General features: G+C 38.3%; 2 protein-coding genes across 2 annotated transcripts in view; both read left to right on the top strand.

The window, feature by feature from the left end:
* LOC143034962 (uncharacterized) overlaps positions 1-27,242 on the top strand; it is a 123,280-nt gene that overhangs the window by 42,437 nt on the left and 53,601 nt on the right. The gene's annotated exons all lie outside the window — the stretch shown is intronic.
* Positions 2,782-20,581, top strand: LOC143034965 (uncharacterized). Its single transcript, XM_076201310.1, has 3 exons — positions 2,782-2,950; positions 4,106-4,795; positions 20,413-20,581. Exons 2-3 carry the CDS (start codon positions 4,228-4,230, stop codon positions 20,442-20,444), a joined length of 600 nt encoding a protein of 199 aa, XP_076057425.1. The 5' UTR covers positions 2,782-2,950; positions 4,106-4,227; the 3' UTR covers positions 20,445-20,581.

Here is a 27,242-nt window from a genome sequence, read left to right as displayed (position 1 = left end):
TATGTTTGTGTTTGTTGTCATGTCATTCTACTTTCGTTCCTTTTCCAGAGCGAAGCACGTGGCTACAGATAGAATTATATTTGTGTAAAAAAAAAAGAAAAAAAAAAAAAAAAAAAAAAATATATATATATATATATATTAAGTACACACACACTGTATACATTATATAATCATATTACATTCACGTAGGTGAATCACACACTGACTTGGCCTGCAACCAAGCGGTCCCATGTTCGATCCCCGGCCAGGGCAGAAAAGCATCACATCATTGCAAGTCACGCACTTTGGAAAGGATGTGTGTGTGTGTGTGTCACAATACATGAAGATGCAGTGTACGAGCCGAGCTCTCATTCAGGAGAGTAATAACTGTCGATCATGAATCAAGCACGTGGTCAAGTATTAGGGTAAATTGCTAGCTATGAGGGCAAAACTGTTGATACCGAGACCATGGTAAATCTAAACGTCCTTTCACAAAGTAAAGGATCCAGACAAGATTGACAGACATTTATTTCTAGCCTTACAGATGAAATGTATGAAGAGAAGTTAAAAATAATGGACTTTCTGTCATTGAAAGAAAGGCATGATAGGGCTCGGGTCAAATAAAGGGAGTAGAAAAAAAAACGGAAATAATTCTGGTTTGGGACAGAAAAGTCACGAGACAATAAGAAGATGAATTTCTCGTGCGCATCAATAGGACTGGTATTGCCTAGATTTTAAACCGTAAGCGAATTCAAAACGGCATAATTACTGAAGACTTCATGATTAGCTGCTTACCTCAAATTACAATTAGATACAGTTAGGTAAATACACAAAGAACAACAATTATAACGCGTTGCTGATAAACCATACGAAAAGAAACAATTTGGAGCAGCCAACATTGCAAGAAAGAAAAATTTATTTGGTAGAAGTATTCAGAACGAGGGAAGGAGTGGACGTAATCAACACAGAAGACTTCCTATTGAGGGATCCAAGAAAACGAGAGAATGTGAAAAGAAACTGAATAAATGTATTTTAAGGAAATTGAAAACACTGGTATTTGTACCGATGCATTGATCCATAGAATAAAACAGAAGGAATAGTAGTTGAATAAACGTATGCAAATTTAAATTTGACTAATGGAAATGTACAGATAAGGCTCTCGAGGAAATTTCTCATCCTCCGTTTTAGGTAAACACACACACTTTAGGTAAACACACACACTTAAACACACACACACATACACACACACACACACACACACACACCATTGAATGAACACGACCCTTTATCGAGGTCTCGTGAACGAAAGAATCAAGAGATGACTGACAAGGTGACTTGTCCTGTAAACCAGTTATGTAACATTTATTTAAGTCTGTGCATGTGGGTTTTCGCCGGCATTTCCAGGTGATATTTACTAGCCTCTCCTTTCCATGCATGTTTTAACTAGAGACGTTACTAACTAAGTAACAAGTCTTGGTTCTCTCTATTTTTCAGTTTATCACCAAAATATCTCCGTATTTCACTATTTCCCGGAAAAATTAGAATGGATAATGATATTCATATACACAGTTACTATGAGAAACGCGCCATTGTGCGACATTATAAAAGGGAAAGAGGAGAGGAGAGCCCGGGTGTGGCGTCAATCAAATATTGAACCTTGGTAGCCTTATACTCATTCCCCCGCACGGCAAGTTTTCGGGCGAAAAAAAGAAAAGAAAAAAAAAAGTTCGTTAGTGTTATGGCGTGCTTAAAGCTAGTGGCATTTTCATATCACTGGTGCTTCAAACTGTTCAGACATTGTTCATTTTGTTTCGTTCAGTACAAAAGAGGAAAAGGAGTAAGGGAGAGGAAATAAGCAAAATCGTAGGTGTATATATTAGCAGTACTTATGTTATTTGGCGTGGGCTGGGTTTCGGTATTTCATTTCATGGCGTGTATCCACTAGATTTGATTTTATCGGGAATAGGAAACTTCCCCCAATTTACCTTGTCTCCCATTATCTGATTTTATTTGTGAGTGTGACGAATATTGAATGTTGGTCCAGCCGATAGTAGATGGGTATAAAGAGGAAATAGCAATGAAGAACGAAAGGAAATGCATGGAAGATAGTATAAAATAACGACATATTGCACGGGTTTAAAACTAATCACCGGCTGGGTAGCAAAGGTTGGGGGAAATGTTCTGGCCACTGTTGAGCCGGGAGTTTAACCAATATGGCGTCGTTGCCTGAGCCGGCTTGGTGAAATGTTGGTGAATAATCTCAAATTATCACAGTGCTGAAAACAGCTAGTGTAGGAAGCTTATGGAATTGAGTTCTTTATTAGAATTTGTATGAACAGCTTCATTTTTCCAACATTCTCGATAATGACAGTTATATCGAGCCAAGCCTTGTGAGAGCAAAAGGCTCTGCGCATGAGTCTAGCCAGTGTTGCCAAATTTCGCCCACCCAATCTGTTTTTGGCATCCTTCTTGCGCTTGGTTTTCGGTAGGGGGCGTAGAAGAAAATTTACGAAATGTTTTGTTAATTCAGATTGTTTTCCAAATTCGTTGAATTTGTGTTCTAGAAGTATGCCAGAATGTACTGTGGTCTGCATATTGGAGAAATTTAGTTTCTAATGAAATTTCGGAAAATTTGATTTGACATCAAATAATGCAGTCATTATTGTGTAGTATTTTTATTATTACACATACGAAAAAAGTAAAAATGGAAAATGTGAAGAAAATTGTTTTTGAAACATCTGGTGCTGAGGGAAATTGTGGAAAGGTAACGCAAATAACAAGAAAGGAATGAATCTCCAAATCTTAAAATATGGCCGTGATGTGCCCGGCGTCAGGGGCCGAAAAATTGCCAAACTTGCCGACCCTTGGACGAGAGCAGGGTTATTCGAGAGTAGCTGGTGACGAGAGTGGTACCAGTCTGTGCGCAAAGGGACCACAGGTTTTCCACAATCGTGAAAGATTTGACATTTGGGTAAAATACACGTCAAATAGATTCGTGGTGTTTGTCATTCGTGTTACAAAAGAAACAGATAATCTCAGAATTCACTGTAGACAACATGGAGCGGATCCTCCTCCACCCTCTCTTCCACAATAATTTCCTTCTCTGCCAATAGATGGAGGTAGAGGCGTGCGAGGTAGTCGAGTCTGAGCAGGCAGCGCGTCTATCGAGAATTTCTTTGTGACTATTTATTCATTTGCACGTACATATATAACTAATTCACCAGTATGTTCACGTGGATTTAGTATTTTCTTCAATCACTGTGCGTTCATGATTAACAATTGAAACTTATTCTTTATGGTGAAGTATGGAGTCCAAGTTTCAGGGTTCCAAGGCCAGGCTTAACGAGACTGGCATAACTCCCTTTGTAGGGAAAAGCAGATAAGAATTAAAGGAACACTTTTTCTAATGAAACATATCGGGTGTTCATGAAATCAACACGACTGTCCATTGCAGGAAGACGACCACAGCGAGTGTCATTGTTGTACGTGTGTGTGGTTTTATGTGCTGTTAATGAAAAAAGTGCTACCATACCCATAGAGGTAATACACATACCGTTCTTTAGTGACATTGTTTGAACTTTGAACACCACGAACACAAAAAAGCATCAGACAAAGGAAAACGATCCATAGTTTTGTGTGTCCGTTTGTGCAATTTGTATTTCGCGGTCTGGAGAAAGTTTCTGTTATTGTTGTTTTTATTGCTTTTGTTTTCTTGTATTTAAGTTTAGCCCTGAAATAGTTTACTGTTTGTATATGGGTGCTAGGGAAACAACATAACTAAACTAGTTTGACTAGAGGGTAATATGCCGGCAACAAGGGAAATAATGTGGGAGTATATGAAGGGAGTTGAATGAAATGTAGTAATGTAGGATGGACAGCGGAGTGTCCGGACAGAGGCTGTGGGCAGCAGGCAAGTGTGTATATCTGATTGCTGGAAGGTATAGTTGTTGAAGCGCTATATGGCAATGGTGTAAATTGGTTGCCAAGTCTTAGTGCTTTCAGGGTGGATCATCTCCGTCCTTTGATTTACAAAATGTTACGCGCTGTTAGTGAATAGTTGTATTTTGAACATATTAAATATAAGGGGATCCAACACATGTAGTTAGTAATACCAACCGTTCCTCAGGAGGCTTTGAAGATCCTGCACGAGCCAACAGGCGCCCTTCGACGTAAAGCTAAAAAAGGACAACGGACAACACTGAGTGTTCAGTAGGAGTTCAACTGAGGCCGCTGTCATCCTGTGGAGCCATGCAGATAGTGTACAAGGGCTACCTCTTCAGCCAGACGAGGGAGTACCGCGAGACAAGGTACTTCGGCTGCGTCAAGAGGAAGCGCAAAGAATGCTTCTGCCGGGTGCATGTCGTGGGACATCGGGTCGTCAAGGAGATAGGCGAGCACTCCCACCCGCCTTTGTATAAAAACTTGAGGCTCAAGGGCGTCATTCACGTAGGTGACGATGGCGTGGTCGAAGTGCCCGAGGGGCAGGAGTCGCCCTTCTCGCAGGGAAAGGAACCCAAGAAGCCCGAGATCAGCAGTGTCAAGACAGTTTCAGCAAGCAGCAGTCCTTGCCCCAGTGTAAGCAGCGTCCACGAGGACATCTCAGGCTATTGGTATGATCCTGCCGCCCTCAACTACCAGTGCTTGGATATACAAGTCAAACAAGTGGAATTGGAAGATGAGGACCCGCCCTTTATCGGGCCCTACCTCTCGAGCACCGAAGCAGCCGCCAAAGGCAGTAACAGAAGAGGCAACAGTGCGCGGCAGTCGGGGAACTCCATCCGTGGCCGTACGTCCTTCGCCCCCATTGCAAGCCCAGGTGAGGTCATAGGCAGCATTGCAGGTGCCAGCAGCGTCACCCGGTAGGGAGTACATTCCCGTCTTCGTCACCCGCTGGTCTACCTTCCCCCTCATCTTTTCTCAACTCCCCCCTACTTCCCACTACGCAGGCAGGTGTTCATAGACGGGGGAAGGAGGGAGCTGTGGTAGCAGATGTGGGGGGAAGAAAAGTTCCTGCGTGTAGTTGTGTGTGAAATATTGCGCGCATACCCTACACACACCATTCTTGTGCTTATAAACATCATTGCACGCACAAACACGGGGTTCGTTTGTTTGACATGTCATCTGTTAGATTTCAAAGGACGCGCGCACGTGCATGTTGTTTGAATGTCAGGCATACGAAGCTGCAGCATACGTCGATGGCGTTTGAAATGTGGTGCCAGTCTTCTGGCAAGGTGTCTTAGCACTGACATATAATTACCACCCTACGTCTACTCAACTTGCACATCTTCAGGTAAATTGTTCTGCATCACCTGGCGTCTGGTATTCAGCAGTCAACGTTCGAGACAACTGCCACCCGGTTAGTGGCTTGATTACTGATAGTTATTGGAATTTCAAACTATACACATCATCGACTATTTTATTTAGGTGACTGCAGAACAAGTGTTGATTTGTTTCCTAAACTTGTGTTAGGTGCAGACGCATTGGCTTAGTGTCAGTAAGTAGATGAAAGCGTATGAAAGACGACTTGGCAACTCCGTGATTCGTCACCCAAGGCCATATAGCGCAGAACAAAGTGCTTACGTATTCTTTGAAGTCTCTTCAGTTTAGAGGTCATGGTTAGTTTCAGTTTGTACAACAGTGCGGTAACATGCGCATAGGCTAGGAGTTAGGGGTATTTGTATAGCCGCACAAGTATGTCAGAATACTGTAGTCAGTCAAAATTTAACTTGTAGGTTACATGACGTTATGTAGATGTTTGGTTACACGAATGAGCAGAAAGGTATCATGAGAGTATTGCCGCCATCAGGTTCGGCACTATAAAAAATAGCGTTCGGTCAGTATCACCGTGATATTCTGTAAATCTCAGCCATTATTTGGCAGTATCTATCCTGAAAAAGCCACCATAACAACTGCAACACTCACTCGACATTGATCTCTACGGATTAACGGCGATGTATGCTACGATAAATTGATGTGGAACTTTACAACTACTACCTAGTTCTATTTGATTGTATAGTGCATGAATTTTTATTTATTATTTTCCATTAAGTGTACAAAATTATGCATACAAACTAGTTTTAGAAAAATATGCCTGCTTGCGGGTATTCCTCCCAAGTATGAAACTAATTGAATTACGTGACAACTGTGGGTTGCGAGGCAGAGCAGACATGATTTGGCAAAGCAGGCCCTCCAGATCAAAATTGAGCTTTGTTAAATCTCTTGGTTCACGAATATGGCCACGACTGCTTTTAGATTAGTGATTGGTTAATGGTAGTCAATGGGGGTCAAGGTTCATTCGGGATATGCAAAAATGCATAGGTATGCTAAGAGGCGACACAAGCAGTTCATAAAAATGAAAGAATGGAGGCTATTTGTTTTCCATTATGTTGATACGAAAATGTTCATGATAATCTAAAAACAGTACAAATTGTTGTTCTAGGCTCATGTTCTAAAATGTTGAATCATTGATGGTGATGCCCAAGATGTAAAATTACAGTGGTCATATATGACAGTTTCAACCACTGTTAACCCTAGAAAATGTCCTTTGACTCAGATAAGGAAACTTTTAATTTTACTTTTAGGAATTCAAAAGGGCCTGATTCGTTGAAGATAACATTTTTCGTGTCAGAGCTCCTATGTTAAAATCTGTACCACCCTGTGCTGTGTAGTGCGTACTACCGCAATCCCCAACCCCCTAACCTCATCTCTTATTTATACTCATATCTGTCAAAGATAAGCAATATGATCGAGAGTAGTGATGAACGAACCGGCTCTCCGAGATGAACGATAAGAGCCAGATCTTGTGTTTGAGAACCGTTTATCCTTAAGGTTATATTTTTCGCGATTTTCTAATAAATCGTAATGATTACCGATTGTTAAAAATAATCATGATAATTATGAGGAGGCCTACGGTTATTAAAAATACAGAAACATGGTCGAATTGGCAACTTTTGATGTGTGGTGACCGGATCTAATCCTGTCCTGTACACAGTCTGTCATTGTCGGGAGTGTCGACGTAAATTTTCGTTTGATTGTGATATTCGTTCATTCCTACTCCCTTAACTTGCATAAGTAGAAAAAATGAGTGACAATCGGCGTAAGAGGAGTAGCATATGGATCCATTTTGATAATTTGGAAAATGTAAAAGCGCAATGTAGATTTTGTAAAGTGAAGATATCACATCGAGCAGGTTCCACCAACAACCTCCACAGGCACATGAGACTTATACATCCAGCAGTGCAATTGGGGAAAAAAACAAGAAGTCACCCCGCTGAAGAGGATGGGATAAGGTTCTCCAAGTCAAGTGAGCATAATATACCTGTAATTCGTGTAGTTTATTCCTTGGTTAAAAAGAAACATAAAAAATCGAATAATTGAAACCTTTTTTCAATTTTAAGTTTTGAAAGCGAAGTAGCCAAATTATTCCAAGTAATTTCTTGTAAATTGGAAAGGCTATGAATAGAACACGTACATACATATACCAACAACTTTTTACCCTAAGGGAGGTAGCCACAGAATATGTGATACAAAAGTACGAGCCGTTTGGGAGCCGAAAGAGCCAGGGGCGAAAGACCCGACACCCAAGAGCCGGATTTACAATCACAAATCGTGAGAGGGCATTCCTGAGGTGAAGCAGAGTAATGTGTGTGGGCGGCAACGTTCCCTCTAAGCTGTGCGCACGCACATGTTTTACAACTAGCACATATAAAAAAAATGTGCGTTCACAAGGTTTTGAAATTATATTAAAATCCATTCCGGAAAGAAGTTCCACCCAAACATCAACTTATAAATTCACTAAAATTATGGTAACTTGCCAACCGTCAAACCAATAATTGTGTTCTTCCCATCATCTAACTAGCGCTTCCATTGCAAACGAAATGACTGACGCAAGGCTGAAATGTAGAAATAGTTTGAAAACGTTTACAAACGATTTCCACACTCCAGCCGGGCATGCCATTTCGTGTTGGTTCAGCAGTTGAATTGTGATGTTGATCTCTGATTAGTGTAGATTTATAAATTTGCAAAATAAACATCCATTAACCATCAAGATTTCAAAGAACTGTTGACCCATGTCAAAAATTAAGGAAGCAAAGGGTGTGAAGAGAAAACGAACTGCTAGCAGCTTTAAGAAAGAATGGCTAGATGAAACAGTGAAAACTGCTGAGCCAAAAGCTTACGAGTTGATAAACATTCAGCTGCATGAAATATTTACTAATTATGCTTCAGCTAGAGTTGTATTTATTGTCATGATGTAAATATTTCTGGATATTTTTTTTATTGGAAAGAAGTTTGAGACCCCTTGGAAGCTGGACTTTTTGAAGTGCCATTTGACAAGTAAAAAAGATATTTGAATGGCGTACACAAACTTAAGAAATAAAATCGTTCATTCCCAGCTACAACTATACTCCTGGAAAGTTCAGGTGATGGAGAGCGAAAATGGTCGAATCCAGAGCAGATTAAAGTTCTTGTTGACAGTTCAGCATATCAATGAACATATGGAAAAGTATATTGAACTTCCAGACAGCTGGCGAAGCAAAAATTATCCATTTAAGCTTCTGAAAACAATTGTTGAAAATGACATGCTTAAGCAAATTTCATCTGTAAATTTTCACACCTTAACCATTGATGAAAGCACTGATATAACTGTTAACAAGTCTCATTCTCTACTTCAAGTTCAGGCCCAAAGATTGTAATGAATATATAACATATTTTGGTGGAATTTGCAGGCTTGAGATGCCTCCTCCATGTATTAGCAATTAAACATTTTTATCAAGAAAAATAATCTCCAAAAAATGGTGGTTTACCTCTGATGGATCCTCTGATGCTGGGCAAAGTTAATGGTGTTGCTGCAAAACTTAAATTAAAAGTTCCACATCTTGTACAGCAACACTGTGTGGCTCACCATTAGTACCTGGGGATCTGATACATGAAAGGAAATTAAACTAGAGATATTGATACATTAATAAGAACAGTTTACATACTCTCTCATTCCACAGTGAAAAAGAGCTGAATTTAAAGAAATTGCTAAGGTGTCTGAAAATGAAGTTACTGCCTTCAGACCCCACAGTGAAGTGTGGTGGCTCTCCAGACATTTTGCATTACAGGTAATTATAAGAAACTATGAAGGACTGATTACATATTTTGAAAGATCAAGATTTAATTATACTGTGGTTAATTGTCACAATAAGTTAACTAATGTGAGATTCAAGGTTGCTCTTCATGTTTAAAGTGATGTCTTTAAGGAAATGGCCTCACTGTGCAAAATCTTACAAAGGAGTAACTTGACACCACTAGACAGCCATAATTTTGCCAGAGGGAAGATCAACAAAATCAGGAATCGATATTTAGAAGGTGATGCTTGTTGGAGTGAGAGAGTAAATACTTTACTTAAACAAGAAGAGGCTGAAGGAGTAGATATTAGGCACATTTAAAAGACTGATTCCCTGAGAATGAGGTACAAGAATGGGCAGTGTTTGATATATTCTCTATCTCACATGTCAATGCCCTTTGTCTTAAATATGGTTTTCTGGTTGATACTCCAGAAATAATTAGTTTAATTATTTCAAATTTTCTGTAGAAGAAAAAATTAAATAAAGTTATATCAGATTTTACACAAATGGCTGTATTTGCTCTTCAGAATGAACAGTTCTGTGATTTGGCAAAGTTTATGGATATTGGAGGAACCTTCCTTGCATCTAGTGCAGACTGTGAGAGAGGGTTTACTCTAATGAATTGAAAAACAAAAACAAAAAAACTTAGAAACTGTTTAGGAGAATATCATTTGGATAGGCTTATGAAAACGAAAAGCTACCTATTACATGAAAATTCAGTTAATTTGGTGTATATAAAGAGTGGGTTAATGCCAAAGACTGAAGAGAGAAAAAATAAAGGAGTAGAAGCTACAACTATACATATGAGAATTAGTAATAAGCATAATATGAATGTTTAACAAAGTGAGAATGGGTATTGGTCTTATTTTATTATGTGTTTAGAGATATTTGAAAAGTTAGAAAGTTCAAATATTTTAACTTTATTTCTTATTATTAATCAGAGGGATATCAATTGCATACTAAATATTTATGTTAGCTCTGTGATTGTTGTCATATAATATCCTTGGTGGCAGTGGCATACCTAGCACAAGTGCTGCCTGGGGCAGATTTTATTTGGCTGTCCTTAAAAGTTTTAATCACATCAAAATTGAATAATACAGATATATAGGTATGCAAAATAAAAAGACAAATTGTAGCAACAATTTATTTTACTCAAAGTTACTAATGTTTGAATATTAATTTGTTGGGTCATTATAAAATGTCACCCCCTAAATTGTGCTGCCCTGGGCGGACCCCCCTCCCTGGGTAGGCCACTGCATGGTGGAGGTAATGTGAAATACAAATTTACAAATTGTGTATTTGCTTAAATGATCAGATGGTGGCTCACATGGGTGCACAAATTCTTTTCAGAGAAGGCAAAATTTGCACAAGCAGATTTCTGCACACAATCATAGCAAAAAATTAGAGGGGACATTGGTGGACGGGGTGTGTCAAGGTCATTTCCTTGTGTTATTAAATCATAACAACACAATTTTGACACTTGCAGAATGTTCCACAGATGAAGATTATTTTTTTTTATTTATTTATTTATTTGTTTTTTTGCATATTTTTGCTGGGTTTAGATCAAAATGATACACTTGATGAACAGTAACGTTTATGGTCCTATATGGGATACACAATGACTCAGTGGGTCAGTGAAAACACCAGATACAGAAATAACGAGGAGATATTGAAACTAGATTTAATATTTACAACAGAACCTGAAATTGTGGATAAAATCCAATACAAGACACCATATAGAAAGTGACCATATACTCATTGAAACTGAACTAAAGGAAGAAATATACATGGAGAGAAAGGAAAAACATAGGAAAGGTAGATTGATGTACAATAAAATGGACTTTGCCAAACTAAAGAAATTCCTCCAGAATGCAAATTTGGAAAAAAAATTACATGGAAGAGACAAAAGTGGAAGAGAAATGGGATATCTTGATGGATAATTACAATGAAGGGGTAAATAGGCACATATCAAGACAGAAGCGAGAGAGTGTGCATTAAATGCTGGTTCAACAAAAGATGCAGTGAGGCAAGAGACAGATGGGACAGAGCTTGGACAAACTGGAGAAAAGATAAAAAACCTGGAAAATGGCAAGTTTATAAACTATAGAAATGAGTATGTTAAAGTGAGAAGAGAGGAAAAAAGGAACCATGAAAAGGATATTATAAATAAATGCAAAGAGCAACCCAAGCTATTCTATCAATATGTGAATGAGAAACTTAAAAACAAACAAGAAATGGTGAAACTACACCAAAGGAATATAGAATACACAGAAGAATTAGAAATGGCCGAAGTCATGAATAATCACTTCAAATCTGTCTTCACTAGAGAGAAAACACAATATTAGGACGAAGGTAATGAAAGGCGATCTCCCCCCATGAGCGAGATAACAATAACACAAAAAGAAATATTGGAACACATATCAAACCTTGACATTGTGAAATCACATGGTCTGGATGGAATTGCAAATTGGATTCTAAAAGAATGGAAAGAAGAACTAATGGACAAAATACATAACATAATAAGTTGCTCACTCAAAGAAGGAAAAATACCAAAAGACTGGAAAAATGCTAACATTGTACCCATATATAAAGGAGGAAATAAGGAAGAACCAACTAACTATAGGCCAGTCTCACTAACAAGCACTATAGCCAAAATTTGTGAGACCATCAAGAATAGATGAGTAAAACACTTGGAAGACAATAATATAATAAACTCAAGACAATTTGGGTGCAGACCAGGAAGATCATGTACCACAAACTTAATATGTTTCTACTCAAGATTAATAGGCATAGTGCAAGAAAGGAATGGATGGGCTGATTTTGCCTTCCTGGACTTACAAAAAGCTTTTGACAAAGTACCACACAAATAATTATTAAAAAAAACTGGAACATATAGGAGGGATACAAGGGAACCAACTAAAATGGATGGAGGACTTCCTGATTGGTAGAAAGATGAGAGTAGTGCTAAAAAAGAATATTCAGATTGGAAAGAGGTTATCAGTGGAGTACCACAAGGATCTGTATTGGCTCCAATAATGTTTGCTATTTTTGTGAATGACATGGATGAGGATGTGAAATGTTACATGAGCTTCTTTGCAGATGATGCCAAACTGTTAAAGAAAGTAAAAACTGAAAATGATTGCAAAGCACTGCAGGAAGACCTGAATAATATATGGAACTGGAGTCAGAAATGGGAAGTGGACTTCAATATTAACAAGTGTAAGGATTACAAAGGCGGAGCATACCGACAGGAGACCTTTTGATCCATATCTAGGTCGGATGCGAAAAAAAAAATCATATTAATAATAAAATAATAAATAAAAACTATAATAATGTAAATAACAAATAAAATACATAAATAAATGCATAGGTATAGTTAGATGATAAACAAACAGGTAAATAGTAAATAATAATAAATTGACATATAACTAGTAATAAATGAAAATCAGACAGACAAAAGATAACAAAACAAAAACAAATAATATAAGATAAATTATAATCATTACAGCATCTTACTTAGGTATTTATCTAAATGATTCTTAAAGCTTCGAACTGAACTACATTGCACTACCTGTGCAGGAAGTTTATTCCATTCATTAACTACACGGTTGGCAAAGTTGTTTCTACCTACTTCCAAATTGAATCTATTTCCGGACAGTTTGAGACCATTGTTTCTTGTCTGATTCTCATTCAATGTGAACATTTTGTCACTTTTGATGTTGTCAATTCCCTTTAAAATCTTAAAGACCTGTATCAAGTCACCTCTGAGTCTACACTTTTTTAGGGAAAACAGACTCATGCGTTTTAGTCGATTTTCGTATGATTTATTTTTGATATTTGGAATCAGTTTTGTGGCTTGCCGTTGTACTTTTTCCAGTCTGTCAATGTCTTTAATGAGATTCGGTGACCATACGGAAACAACATAATGGATTTTGGAAAAAAGCAAAAACAGAATATCAGGACAATATAGAATTGGAACCAAGGAGGTAAAGAAGGAGGGGTCCAAAAAAGATTTGGGTGTAATTATCTCAAACTACTTGTTCTATGACAAACAGATAAACAAAATTGTTGGAGAATCCTACAACTTGCTAAGATCAATAAAAGTGGCATTTACATATCTGGACAAAAAAATGATAAAAAAAATATTGGTCACACTGATAAGGCCGAGACTAGAATATGTGGTGACATTGTGGTCACCCAGTACCAAAAAGAATATAAAGAAAATAGAAAGAATCCAGAGAGCAGCAACAAAAATGGTACCTGCACTTGCAAACTTGTCATATGAGGAGAGATTGGCTAAACTGGAGTTGACTCTGGAGCAAAGAAGAGAGAGAGATGACATACTGACCATCTACAGAATCATGAAAGGCACAGAAATACTCGATAGAGAGGACTTGTTAATCTGGGACAAGAGAAGCACAAGAGGACATGGAAAGAAAATAAAAAAACATAGCTACAGAAAAAATCTAAAGAAAAACAGTTTTCCACATAGAGTGGTGGACACTTGGAACAAACTGGACAATGAAATAGTGTGTGCAAAAACCATTCATGAGTTTAAGAGCAAACTAGACACTGTGAGATACAAAGGCGGGACACCATGAGCGTAGCTCCCCTTCCTGCAAAATACAACTAGGTATACAAGGGACTGCGAAACTAAAAGACAGTAAGCACAGCTGCAAACTTGCTTAACTGGCTTGGCATGCATACGTACATGGTTTTGCAAAGTCTTTTGATGCAAAATAGGCACAATTTCAAGCAGGGGAGTCAAAGTGAAATTCATTGTGAATTTAGCCCTGTGGGTAACATACAATGTAATACCCAAGCAAGAGTGTTTAGTGATGCACTCATCACCTTTGCAGATTTTGCTGGTTAGTCAGCAGACACAACAAAGTACTCTGCCTGTGCAAACAAACATGAACACTTTGTTGATTTGTCTTCTGCAGGCAAAGGCAATGAGCTCCTTATCGAATATATATTTTGTCACTGGTTGTAGACATAGTATGATGCTTTTCTAGCTGGGGTTTAAAAGAATTTGCAAGTCATCAGAGTAATCGATTCGGTGACTTATTTAGAAAAGGGAGGGGGTGGCAAGATTGTTCATAGAGTAACAGTAGACCCTCCAAGAACGGCCCACAAAACTAATAGTAAATACATAAACGGCAGAATGTTTCTAACAAGTATTATTAGACCAAAGGAATGGTAATATTTATGTCACATTGCACCTGATGCATGAACACTGCCTAGTTTGAGGATAGTTGAAATATTGTAAACTCATTGAACACCAGAGCTGGACATGTTACTGCTGGACAGGTAGTTTGTGAGTTTCAGCAGGGGTTGCACGCTGTCTATGTTGATTTCAAGAAAGCTATGGATCAGCCATTGTAGTGTGCTCTGGGATCTGTGGGATTCCTGTGAGGGTTATTGATTTGATGCCTGTCCTGTAGTTTGTGTTGTGGAGGGGGTGTTTATGACTTCATTCCTGTTAACTCAGGAATGAGTTGGGTGCATCTTTGCTCCAACACCTTTTAACACCTATATAGATTAGGTAATTTGCCAGAATTGTCATTGTCATTGGGGAGAAACTTTTTCGGTATACTAAGTTAATCAAACTTTTGCCCATGATGTACTTCTTTTAGAGTCCTTGAAGGACCTGGTTGCAGTCCACGAGTCACTGCTCAGGATAACACACTGCTTCCTGGACCCAAACTAAAGTCCAGGCATTTGGGGATTTACTGTATGACATAGTTAAGTTTGTCCATGCATCCTACAAGGACATTGAGGTCTTAGAAATATTAAGATACTTTGGTAGCATAATTTATAAAAGTGGTGGGTTGTGCTAGGAAGCCCCTATAAGGACTGTCATGACCCATGGTGTTATGGATTCACCTAACCATAATATGACTTAGTATTTGTGTTCCCTGTCATGCTGTATGGCTTTGAGGCATGGACACTTGTTGCTGAATTAAATTAGTGTCTTGACTCATGGTGCCAGAATGCCTTTCAAGAGTCATGAGATATTGTTGGTATGGCTATGTCAAACCAGTGACTGCTCCATTAAACTCAGTTGGGGTCTGCCATCAACATAGTTCATGAATGACAGTTCCATCTATGTGGGCATGTGGTACTCTTCCTTGATGTTTATCCATCTTGAGAGTGTTTTTCCCTCCAAAAGAGATAACCCTCAGTGGAAGTGGTTGTTCTATAGTAGATTCACCATTTCTTTGTTGATATGTTTAAAAGTAATTATCATATTTGTCTATCAAGTACAAACATACACTTCTGACTGTATAGTCGATAAGGATATACCTTTACAATTACCACCCATCTCATTTTTTTTATTTTTCTCCCTTTGTTGTAATTGTCAAGCTTCTTCTTGTTAGCATTCATTTCTATGTACCGGGTATTATTTCTAGGTTTATGCAATAAGCTAATTCAAGTTTTCTTAGGGTTTTACAGTATAATGTTGTTTGCTCCCTGTTTCACTATTTTGGCATGGTCTGCAAACATTTCATAGTTTGTCAACTTCCTTAGATTAACACCAGGGTCATAATTGGCACCAACATTGACTTGTGAAGCACTCCACCTGTCACCTTCGTATACTCTGAATATGTTCCACTGCTCTCTTATCCGTTACCCACTTACAAGGGAGGTAGCCAAAGTCATAGGCATAAATACACTAGCACCCATTTCATCCTCACATACTGTACTCCACTTCCATTCACCACCCCTCCCTCCCTCTTTTCTTGGCTCCTCGTGGATGATGGGTCATCCCTGCATCTTGCCCACTGCCCTGGGTGAGAAACACTTGAAAATGGCATAGCAGAAGAAAAAGAAGAAAGAATATATATATATATATGTATATGTATGTATTGGTTCCTCTTTTAATCTAACTCTTCCTCCCCCCCCACAATCCAGTTTACTTTGCCTCTTGTACAGTGCCTCACTCTGTCCCCACCCCTTCTGTGCCTTTTAAGTACAGTACTTAAAGGATAAGCACACCATATGTACATTGCATAAATGTATGTTAAATCACATCTAGATTTTTTCCAGTAATTGAAGATACCAAGCTGTTTTTTATCCCTACTGCCCTAACATCCATCATCATAAAAAAAAATTGTCACAACACCATTTTCTGTTGATGACATATCTGTGTATTGCAAAATTGAACATGGATTCAAAATAAACAATATTTCTCAGTGATAATGAAAATTCTTCTACTTAGAGCAAAAGTAGATAGGTCTATTGCCAATAGGATACACAGATATAAAAATACAATATATAAAATTGTGAGGATAACACAGGAAAGCATATGAAACTTATTTCAATTGTGGTCCTCTTAAGAAAGAAAGAATCCAGATACATTTGGATAATAATATGATTAAGAAAATAAAAATCATTGATATAACTCATTATTTAAAGAAAGAAAAGGTAATGTATATAGTTCAGAAAAAGAACATGTTAATAATAATTACTAACAAATAATAATCTTTGACATGACTCATTATTTAAAGGAAAGAAAAAACTAAAGGCATCTGAGGTATTAAAAAAATATGTAATAAAATAATGATAATATGATACAATGATAATACTGATACATGTGTAGGTAATACTGGTATTGAAAATTTAACATAAGAAAAAAGATAGTACAAACCAAAATTGACTAGATCAATAATAACTGCATTCACATAAGAAATTTCACATAAAGTAAATAAAAAAACAGTGAAGTATTGGAAGTAGCACCATGATATATAAGAAACCTAATATTAAAGAAAAAAAATCCTGATTTCTGGCTATTGAAAATAGATTTTTTTTTTAACCTGACCCTTGAAGGCATTTTTTGTTGGTAAGACTTATGTTTCAAGGGAGGTCATTCCATAGTACAGTACTACATACATATACCAATGGCATTTTCCCCTTTACAAGGGAGATAGCCAAAACCAAAGGCATAAATCCACTCCCACCCTTCTCCCCACACACTCTACTCCCACTCACCACCCCTCCCTCCCTCTTCCCTTGGCTTCCCCTGGATGACTGGCCATCCTTGCATCCTCCCCACTCTCCTGAGTCAGAAGCAATGTAGCAAGGCACAGTACAAGTACAGCAAGTACAGTACTAGTGTGATAAAAGCTGTTTTTACAGGAGACAGAGTGTGATTCAGTAGCAGCCTGAGCTGTTTCTGGTGCGGTTATGTACCACTGGCTGGAAATTGGATCATAGGCACTTCAGAGCATTATTGTTGTAGATGTTGTTTACATGATTTAGTTTCATTTATTTAATGCAGTAATCAACAGGCAGCACACCCACTTTTATAAATTCATCAGCTCTTATATGTCTGCTGTAAGGCAAGTGTAATATAAACCTTATTTTGAGCCACCTGCAGTGGCTGTACCATAAACTACAAGCAAAATAAAAATTGCTTTGAATGAGTGCAGACACTAGAACTTTTTCATTTCTGTACAAATTTTTCTAGATCATTTATCAAGTACTTTATCAGCTATGACCTCTCCAGACAAAGCTTGGTCTAAGGGAGGGGTTCCCAAACTGTGGGTCTGGGAGTTTTGGAGGGTCCAGCTGTATGTATTCATGACATTTGAGAGTGATTTTATTTTATTTCTCACTGCTTGGCTAGAAAGCGTGTCCTGTATGATAATACAATCATGTGCAACATTTTATTATTAAGGAAAAAGGACCCTCCAAATTACCTTTGCAACTCTCTCAGCAGGAAAAATACATTTGAGAATGTGATACTGGTGAGTTCAAAGGTGAGTTGGTTTTACAAAGATTTTCTGGAAAACAAGATTGCTCATATGTTACTGAAATATAAATAATGTAATTGTTATATTAATGTATGTGCATTATGTGTGTGTGTGTGTGTATATATATATATATAATGTGTGTGTGTATGCATATATATTAGGAGGGTTTGGATACATTGAAAGAATGAGTGAAGAAAGATTAGTAAAAGAAATGTGGAAGACAAAGATGGAGGGAGTGAACATGAGGGGGCAACCAAGGATGAGATGGATGGATGGGGTGAAAGGGATGTTGTGAAAGAGAGGAATGTCTGTTGAGGAAGGAATGAAGAAGACAGAAGATAGTGGTGTGTGGAGAATGGTATGATGCTGTGATGCATGGAAAGGAGTGGGGAATGGGGGGTTAGGTAGTATGAATGATATTTTGATGCAGCCAGAAGAAATTTCTCCCCATCTTTTCTTTTTCTGCATGAGGGGATAGAGAGGACTGTCGCTGATTAAATGAAGTGGCCTTGCTGTGGATGTGCTGTATCTTGCTGTAAAGGGGCATTGGGAAAAAGAGGAATGTCTGCTGAGGAAGGATGGGAGAGGACAGGAAATAGGGGTGAATGGAGAATGGTTGTGTATGGAATATGCTGTGGTGCATGAGGTGGAGTGGGTGGGAGATGGGGGGTGAGGGAGTATGTGTAAAAGATAAATTGATGCAGCCTAAAGGGATTTCTCCATGTCTTCTATATCTGCATGAGGGGACATAGAGGTGGGTGTAGCTGATTTAATGAGGTGGATGTGCTGTGTCTTGCAACACTGCTTCTGACCCAGGGCAGTGGGTAAGATGCAGGGATGACCTGTCATCCAGGAGGAGCCAAGATAAAAGGGAAGGAAGGGAGTGGAGTATGTGGGGATGGAATGGGTGGGAATGGTTTTTATGCCTTTGTGTTTTGGCTAACTCACGTGTAAGGGGAAAAAGCCTTTGGTATATGTATGTATATATGTGTGTGTGTGCATATGTATATATATATATATATATGTATATATATATATGTATATATATGTATATATATATATGTATATATATATGTATATATATATATATATATATATATATATATATATATATATATATATATATATATCACATACGGGTATATATGAACGTGGGATCTTAGTGTGAGCTCAGAGGGATACCAGAGCCATGATATAAAATAGAAAACACATAAGAAAATGAAATTTTGAACAAAACATTGAATTATTGAGTAATGTGGAAGGAATGATACTGAGTATTCAATGTTAGGTATGCACAGTGGGAGTGCAGAATTTGGACCCAATTTGCATAACTTGTGTATACTAGAACTAGGTAAATGCGTACATGTATTTTCGCTCACTTGGTCACATGCTCATTCACTCACTGCACATGAAACATGTAGATTGTGGGCATTCGTGCATGTGCAGGAAGGTTGCTAGGTCTATATTGAAAGTGTGTTTTAACTTGTATTATTGACATCCCTCATCATATGTCTTTCACCAATATTCATATCCTAGGGCAATATTATTCTGGAATCAGAAATAGGTATTTGAAAACAATTGTTTTAAATCTAGTCCAGTTATCTCTTTGGTTGTGAAGAACTTCATTGAAGTTCACTGATTTGGTTATGATAGAGTTGAAAATTTCACATAAGTATATATTGTGTGAGTTATGATATTGGTTACCTTTTTTACCTGATCTGATCAGGAGTGTCAATTTTCCCTCCATCACAGGTACCTTTTATTTAAGGATTTGTACAGATATAGGGTAAAACTATTTATTTACAATGTCTACCATAATGGAAGAGTCGGTTGAAACACAGTTCAAACAGCTCGTAATGGCAAATCAATCAGATAAAAAATCTATGTTAATGACAAAAGATGAATATAATGCCATGATTGATGAATTAAAGGTGGCCACATGGGCCTCCTCAAAAACTAGTAGACAGTACTATATTCTTTCACGGTATGAGATATTACAGTGTGGTGATGAAGAAAAACTAATTCGTAGAAGAAAAGGAAGAGGGGAGGAGCCAGTTTACTTTGTTCATTTGGATGATATGTTTGATATCCTAAAGTGCACTCACATTGCAACAGGCCATGGTGGACGTGATAAGATGGCCAAAGCTCTTACTATGTATGCAAATATTACTCGAGATGCAATTGCAACATACAAAATGGTGTGTGTAGATTGCCAAAATAAGCGTAAAAGATCACTTGCAAAAGAAGCTCTAAAACCAGCTATTGGGAAGGAGTTTGGGACTCGTGGACAGGTTGACCTGGTTGATATGCATTCAAAACCACATGGACCTCATAACTGGATCATGGTGTACCAGGATGTTATGACAAAATACTGTGTTTTACGACCATTGACTTCAAACTGCCCAGGAGGAGTAGCCTTTGAGTTATTAGATATCTTCCTGCAGTTTGGTGCGCCACAAATATTGCAAAGTGGTAATGGCTCAGAATTTGCATCTTCTGTTATTAATGAACTAAAGCAGTTGTGGCCAGATTTAATGCTAGTCCAAGGAATTCCTCACCATCCGCAGAACCATCAACCCTTGGAACGTTTGAGTTGTGATGTTAAGGATAGGCTTATAGCTTGGCTTGGAGCTAACAAGTCAACTGATTGGCCTTTTGGATTGAAATTTATTCAGTTCCAAAAGAATAGCACCTACCATGCTGGTATCCAGCAGTCACCATATGAAGCCTTGTTTGGGATGAAGGCACGTGAAGGTCTTCGGTCCACGGGATTTCCTATGGATGTCCTTGAGGCACTGTCGACTGAAGATGATCTTAACACTTACTACGAGTCTTTGGCCCAGGACACCACAGGAGGATCTGAGGATGCAGCAGACTCTCCACCCCCACACCCGGGTTAGTTGTTGGTAACATTAAATATAAGAGTATTGTAATTGCATATTATATTCTGAAGGATTTATAATTGGTGGTCCTGCAAAACAAACACCAGAGAATCCCTGCTACCTGTCTTCAAAATCTGTCAACAACCTCAACTCTATCTGGAGGTGCAGCCCTGAGAAACTAATACCTGGTCTCTGCTCTGGGCCCAAGATCTCTCTGTATCAATTTACATATTATTTCTTCCATCTTTTCGCATATGGAGAGATGACAACTGGTGACTGCTTCCCCTTCCCTACTTCTTTGACCTGGTGACATTGAAACAGTCTCATTCTATTGCAACACAGACAATAATTCATTCTTTTCTCAGAGAGATCTGTGATAGGGCTTTAGGACCATTGCCAGCTACTTTGGGGCTGTGGACCTCCATTCATTGAACCTTGGGGCAACACTTGTTATTTCTGTTATACTGTATTCTGATATGGAAGATTCAGACTGCTATATATGTGAAAACTTGTAGTATTTTGGTGAATTGTTGCTTCTAGTTTTACATCTCATAATTTCACATGTTGCAGAGATAGGAAATGAAACTTAAGATTCAGCCTACAGATAATTTGTGTGTTGAGCAAATGAAGTGAAGGGATTTCTCATATATTTTTAGTTTGCCCAATTTTCTACTTTGATGTAAGGAGTGATATTCACATGTTCTATTTATTCAATCCATATTACTTCCTTTTGTATAAAGTAAAATAAATGTCTTCATATATATTTTTAACAGCTTATTGTACTTTGGACAATGATAAAAGTTGTATGAAAGCACAGTCGAGGTAAGACTTACATCCTGTGTTAGAGAGATTTGCTGGATTCTACATCAATGCTGTATTTACTATGGATTTAAAATCTAAGGTTCTGCGAATTGTTTCAGTGACATGGGGTAGTTTAACATAAAAATGATGTTTCCAACACAAGCAAAAGACTCATGAGTGCTCATGCTTGTACTACTCATACATGGGCATAAATTAACCAAAACTGGAGCTATAGAATAAAAGGTGGTAGGTACATGTGGTAGGTATTTAGAAAAAGCCCAGTTACTTGGGAATGAGTTAGTGGTAATAGCCAGAAGATATCAGTATTATTATTCTATTCCAATTGTCATTAATTGCCAATACTTTTTTTTTTTTTTTAGTTGGCTATGATGATATAAAGATGTATAAGAGTATTACTTTATATTATTTTATTAACATTGAATCTAAATTGAATTTAAAGGCATGAATATTACAGATGTAACTCAATTATTTGTTTTCTTAAAATGAAAGCATTATTTCTAAGGATCATTTTGGTGTATATGTTTACACACTGCCATTTATGATGAAATAACTTGCAAAAGTTTAAAGCCTTGTATCTCAAAACTAGTTCTTGGCACCCTCAACCTTTTGGCTCTGCATGCTTCATATGAGTGCGGGACAGTTTTCATGGGTTTGAATTTTTCTCTCTTGATGCTACTTCATGAATGTGAACCAATTGTCTTACCCAGAACTTAGAAGCTACACAAAGACCAGATATATCTTTGTCAGATAGCTTTTAGTATATGTATAGTACATAGCAATATTATGCATTTTTAATGCAATATGTTTTAAAGGGAAAAAAATTGAGTACATTTTTCAAAGCTTAAAAGATAATATACATAAAATTTACCTAACATCATATAATATGGAATACAATGGCACCAGCGCTGTAGGGTTTAGTTGCAGTCTAATCTGGTGTCAGGAGGAATTTACCCAGATGATAGGGTTAGATTTAGGGTGGTCTCTGAATCTGTCTGTGAGATCACCAGAATATCTGTTAAGTAATATATATATATATATATATATATATATATATATATATATATATATATATATATATATATATATATATATATATCAGACAAAATGTAAATAATAATCACGAAGAACCCACAGTTGGAATAAAAGGAAACTTTAGAAGAAAGTGTAACTTTTATATTTCGGCTAATAGTTATAGCCCTCTTCCTGAAGAGGGCTATAGCTATTAGCCGAAATATAGAAGTTACACTTTCTTCTAAAGTTTCTTTTTATTCTGACTGTGGGTTCTGTGTGATTAATATATATATATATATATATATATATATATATATATATATTTTTAATTATATATATTATATATATATATATATTATATATATATATATATATATAATATATATATATACTGCTTGTGGCAGGATTGGAGGAGGGATTGAGGAAGTTGGTGACAGAGTTTGGGAGAGTATGTGATAGAAGAAAGCTGAAGATAAATGTGGGTAAAAGTAAGGTGATGAGATGTACAAAGGGTGAAAGTGGCAGTAGACTGGAAGTGAGCATTAAGGGAGAGCAACTGGAGGAAGTGGATAGTTTTAGATACTTGGGTGCAAATGTGGCAGGAAAAGGTGGAGTGAAGGTGGAGGTAGAATGTAGATTGAGAGAAGTGAGTAAGTGCCTTGGTGGATTAAAAAGTGTAATGAGGAATAGACATTTGGGAATGGATGCTAAGAGGAGACTGTATGAAGGAGTGATTGTGCCAACAACACTGTATGGGGCACAAACATGGAACATAGGATAAGGAAGAGAGAAGGAGTTTGAATGTGTTTGAGATGAGGTGTCTGAGAAGTATGATGGTGGTTACTAGGCTAGATAGAGTGAAAGGAGGAGGTGAGGAGGAGAACAGGGGTGGAAAAGGAGTTGGGAGATAGGGTTGACGAAAGATGTATTAGGATGGTTTGGACACATGAAAAGAATGAGTGAAGAAAGACTAGTAAAAGAGGTATGGAAGGCAGATGTGGAGGGAGTGAACATGAGGGGACGTCCTAGGATGAGGTGGATGGATGGGGTGAAGGGGGCTTTGGGGAAGAGGGAAATGTCTGTTGAGGAAGGATGGGAGAGGACAGAAGATAGGGGTGAATGGAGAATGTTTGTATATGGATGATGTTGTGATGCATGAGGTGGAATGGGCAGGGGGATGGGGGGTGAGGTAGTATGCGTGAGCAAAATTTGACACAGCCCGAAGGGATTTCTCCCCGTCTTCTCCTGTTATGCATGGGGGGACGGAGAGGTGGGGGTCGCCGATTTAATGAAGCGGCCCTGCTGTGGATGTGCTGTGTCTTGCAACACTGCTTCTGACCCAGGGCAGAGGACAAGGTGCAGGGAGGGATGACCCGTCATCCAGGAGGTGCTAAGATGAGAGGGAGGGTGGAGGGGTGTGGAGTGTATTTAGGGATGGAATGGGTGGGAATGATTTGATGCCTTTTCCTTTTTGGCTACCTCCCATGTAAGGGGGAAAAAGCCTTGGTATATGTATGTATGTATACTGCTTTCCTTTAGATGCTTAATAAATTTTTACACAAGTACATCATCATCATATACCAAAAGGCCATTTGTCCCTGATTAGGTGTGTGTATATGTATATATATATATATATATATATATATATATATATATAAACACACATACCAAGAGGCCCTTTTTCCCTTATTAGGAGGTTGGCCCATATACATATACCAAAAGGCCCTTTTCCTTTATAAGGGAGAATGGATTGGCTGGGAATACAACCATCCCTCACCCATCACACACAGCCAATACCCATTTGTTGTCCCATCTCTCTTAGCTCCTCATGGATGACAGGGCACCCCTGTTCCCAACCACTACTCAAGTCAGAAGCATTGCAACAAAACACATCACCTCCACAGAGGGACCCAGAACCAATGTTGGTTTATCCTAACTGCTCAGGACATCATCATTAAGACAGTATCAACACAGATTAGCCCTAGCCACAGATTCAAACTACTCCAAATGCAACAACCATACAGAAAACACAGAACACTTAATACTACCATGCTTCACACTATCCCCAGATGATAAAACAATATCTCTTCTCCAATTGACTTATGGTCCTGATCAGAGGGTGTTGCCAGTTTCCTGGAAGCCACGGGTCTTCTTCAAGAGAGACCAGGGACAATGGATTGATTGATACCCTGCTCATTACATGGCAATATTTCCTCTCATCCATTCAATAATTTACAGAGTAGACAAGAAGAAACCCCTTCAGGCTATGTCAATTTCTCATCCAATAACAATCACTCCCCCACTTACATTTGTCTCCTGCCTGTCTCCTTACCTTCGTTTTAGACATTTCCCATGGAGTCAAGGCCCCCTTCTCACCATCTATTCATCCCATTCTTAATCTTCCCCTCAAGTTCACTCCTGCCTCCTCTTCCTTCCATACTTTGTGCTAGTCTTCACTAATTCTTTCCACAAGCCCAAATTATCTTGATATTCTTTGATCAACCTCATCTGCTGGCCCTCTTTTTACCCCTAACATTTGCCTTCCATACTCCTTTTGCCAATCTTTCTTCACTCATTCTTTCCATATGATTATACTACCCAATTCTTTGATGAGCCTTATCTTTCAGCCCTCTTTTCAACCTCTGCCTCACATCCTTATTTCTCACTATCCATGCTTGTAACCTCCACTACATTTCTCAGACATGATTAAGTCCCTCTTTTCTACCTCTCTTAGATTCCAAGTCTTTGCCCCATATAGTGTCATAAGCATGGACACCTTTCATTCAATCTTCTCTTTGGATTCATCCCCAGATATATATCATGATATTTTTCATCCCCCTCAAGACATTTACCCAGTACCCTCACTCTATAATTTAACACTACTCATCTCTTCCCTGCTACATGTGACCCTAGATACTTAAAACTAACCACTTGCTGCCACCCTCTCCCTTTTTACATCTCATCACCTTACTTTTGCCCACATTTACTCTTGGGTTTCTCCTCTCATGTACCCTCCCAAACTCTTCCATTTGCTATTTCAGACCCTCCTCAAATCCAAGCACAAATGCAGTGTCGTCAGCAAACAACAACTAGGTAAATACACATCACCCATGTGGTAACCATGCTTATCAGGCCATCCATGTACATATTTGAACAACCATGGTAAACCGTGGTGCAGCTCCAATTTCACTTCAAACCATTCACTCTCTCCATTCCCTACCCTAACACAAGCTCTGCTACTCTGTAAGCCCTCAACAGCTTTTTCTAAATCCCACTCATCTACCAGAATACATTCATGTAAATTTTGTTGTATGTTTTTTCCAAATACATAAGAGTACAAAAACCATCTTTCCCTTGTGCTAAACTTCTTGCATATCTGCCTTGTCACAAAAATTTTATCAACACACTTCTTTATTGTTGTTATGATTGTGTTTTATGATTTGAATTTTCTGGATGGAGCACATATGTAAACATAATTTTGCAGCATACTACAAGCTGCTTAAAGAGCTTTCCCTCTCCCCTGGTCTCTCTCCTCAGCAAATTTGTATATATATGTATATTTATATTTACATACATATATGGCATATACACTGTATGGTCAGGTGAGGCAGCTGTCGCACTGCTACCATTAGTTACCCACCAGTGAGGAGGGTGTGTTGGATATGCAAATAGAGGAAAAAGAAAGCTATCAATACTGCAAATGAACTCATGGCTTTCCAACCCCATTATGGTCACTAACCCGCATGTTTGCTGTGTATGGCATCCTGGCAGGGCCTGGAGATTGGGGTACAGGAGGCTGAGTGATGTTCCAGTGCTGCGGTTATACTAAGATGTTCCTTTGGTCCTCTACTCAGGCCACAATGGGTGGCCCTACTAGCCTGGTGAGGCTGAAGTGCACCTCGGATTTCATCTCTCTTATTGCAGTATATGATCCTATTGCGGTATATGAATTTGAAAAGAAAAGGATATTCTATGTTAAGCTTGAATCTATAGCAGACCAATGCCTGCCACAAGACACACATATTATTTTGGGTGACTTCAATGTAGTTACTGGCACTGATATAGCTGGCTATGAATTATGTATTGGCCCCAGTGGTTCTGGAACCAGGAACATTGACAGTTCTCTACTTCTGAACTATGCAAAGTCCAGAAGACTGAGGATTGGTGTTTCCTGGTTCCAGAGATGAGAGTCACACTGATGGACAAGGTTTAATAATGCTGGAGGAGTGGCCTATGAGATTGATAAAATATTTATTAGTATTCATTGAAAGATTCAACAGAATTGCCGAGTTTATTTGATTGTTGAGTTATTTGGGACTACCATTGACCTGTGGTCACAACACTCAAACTGTGTATCAAAAGCAGGAGAATCTGAAGATGTAACCCACCTAGATTTCATCTGGAGAAGCTCAGGAATGATGTGTGTTCCTAGGAATATTTGTTGACAATCAGTAATTAGTTTCAAGTACCTGGCATTCTTGAGGACCCTAAAGAACTGTGGGACACCTTTAAATGTGAAACTCTTCAGTTGCCGAGGAGTGCATTGGAGAGCATCCAAGGTTGAGAAATGGTGTGGTATCATGGGAGACTATGGATAGTTTAGAGTTGGGCCATGCTACCAGAATGGCTGGAGACCTGGACCAATATAGGATTTAGAAATGGTGAATAGAGCTCTCATGAGG

This window comes from Oratosquilla oratoria, chromosome 18 (assembly GCF_046742065.1).
Source record: "Oratosquilla oratoria isolate Oo_2021 chromosome 18, ASM4674206v1, whole genome shotgun sequence".
Taxonomy (NCBI): Eukaryota; Metazoa; Arthropoda; class Malacostraca; order Stomatopoda; family Squillidae; genus Oratosquilla; species Oratosquilla oratoria.
The sequence above is the reverse complement of the archived record's forward strand: the minus strand, read 5'-3'. Positions and strand labels throughout refer to the sequence as shown.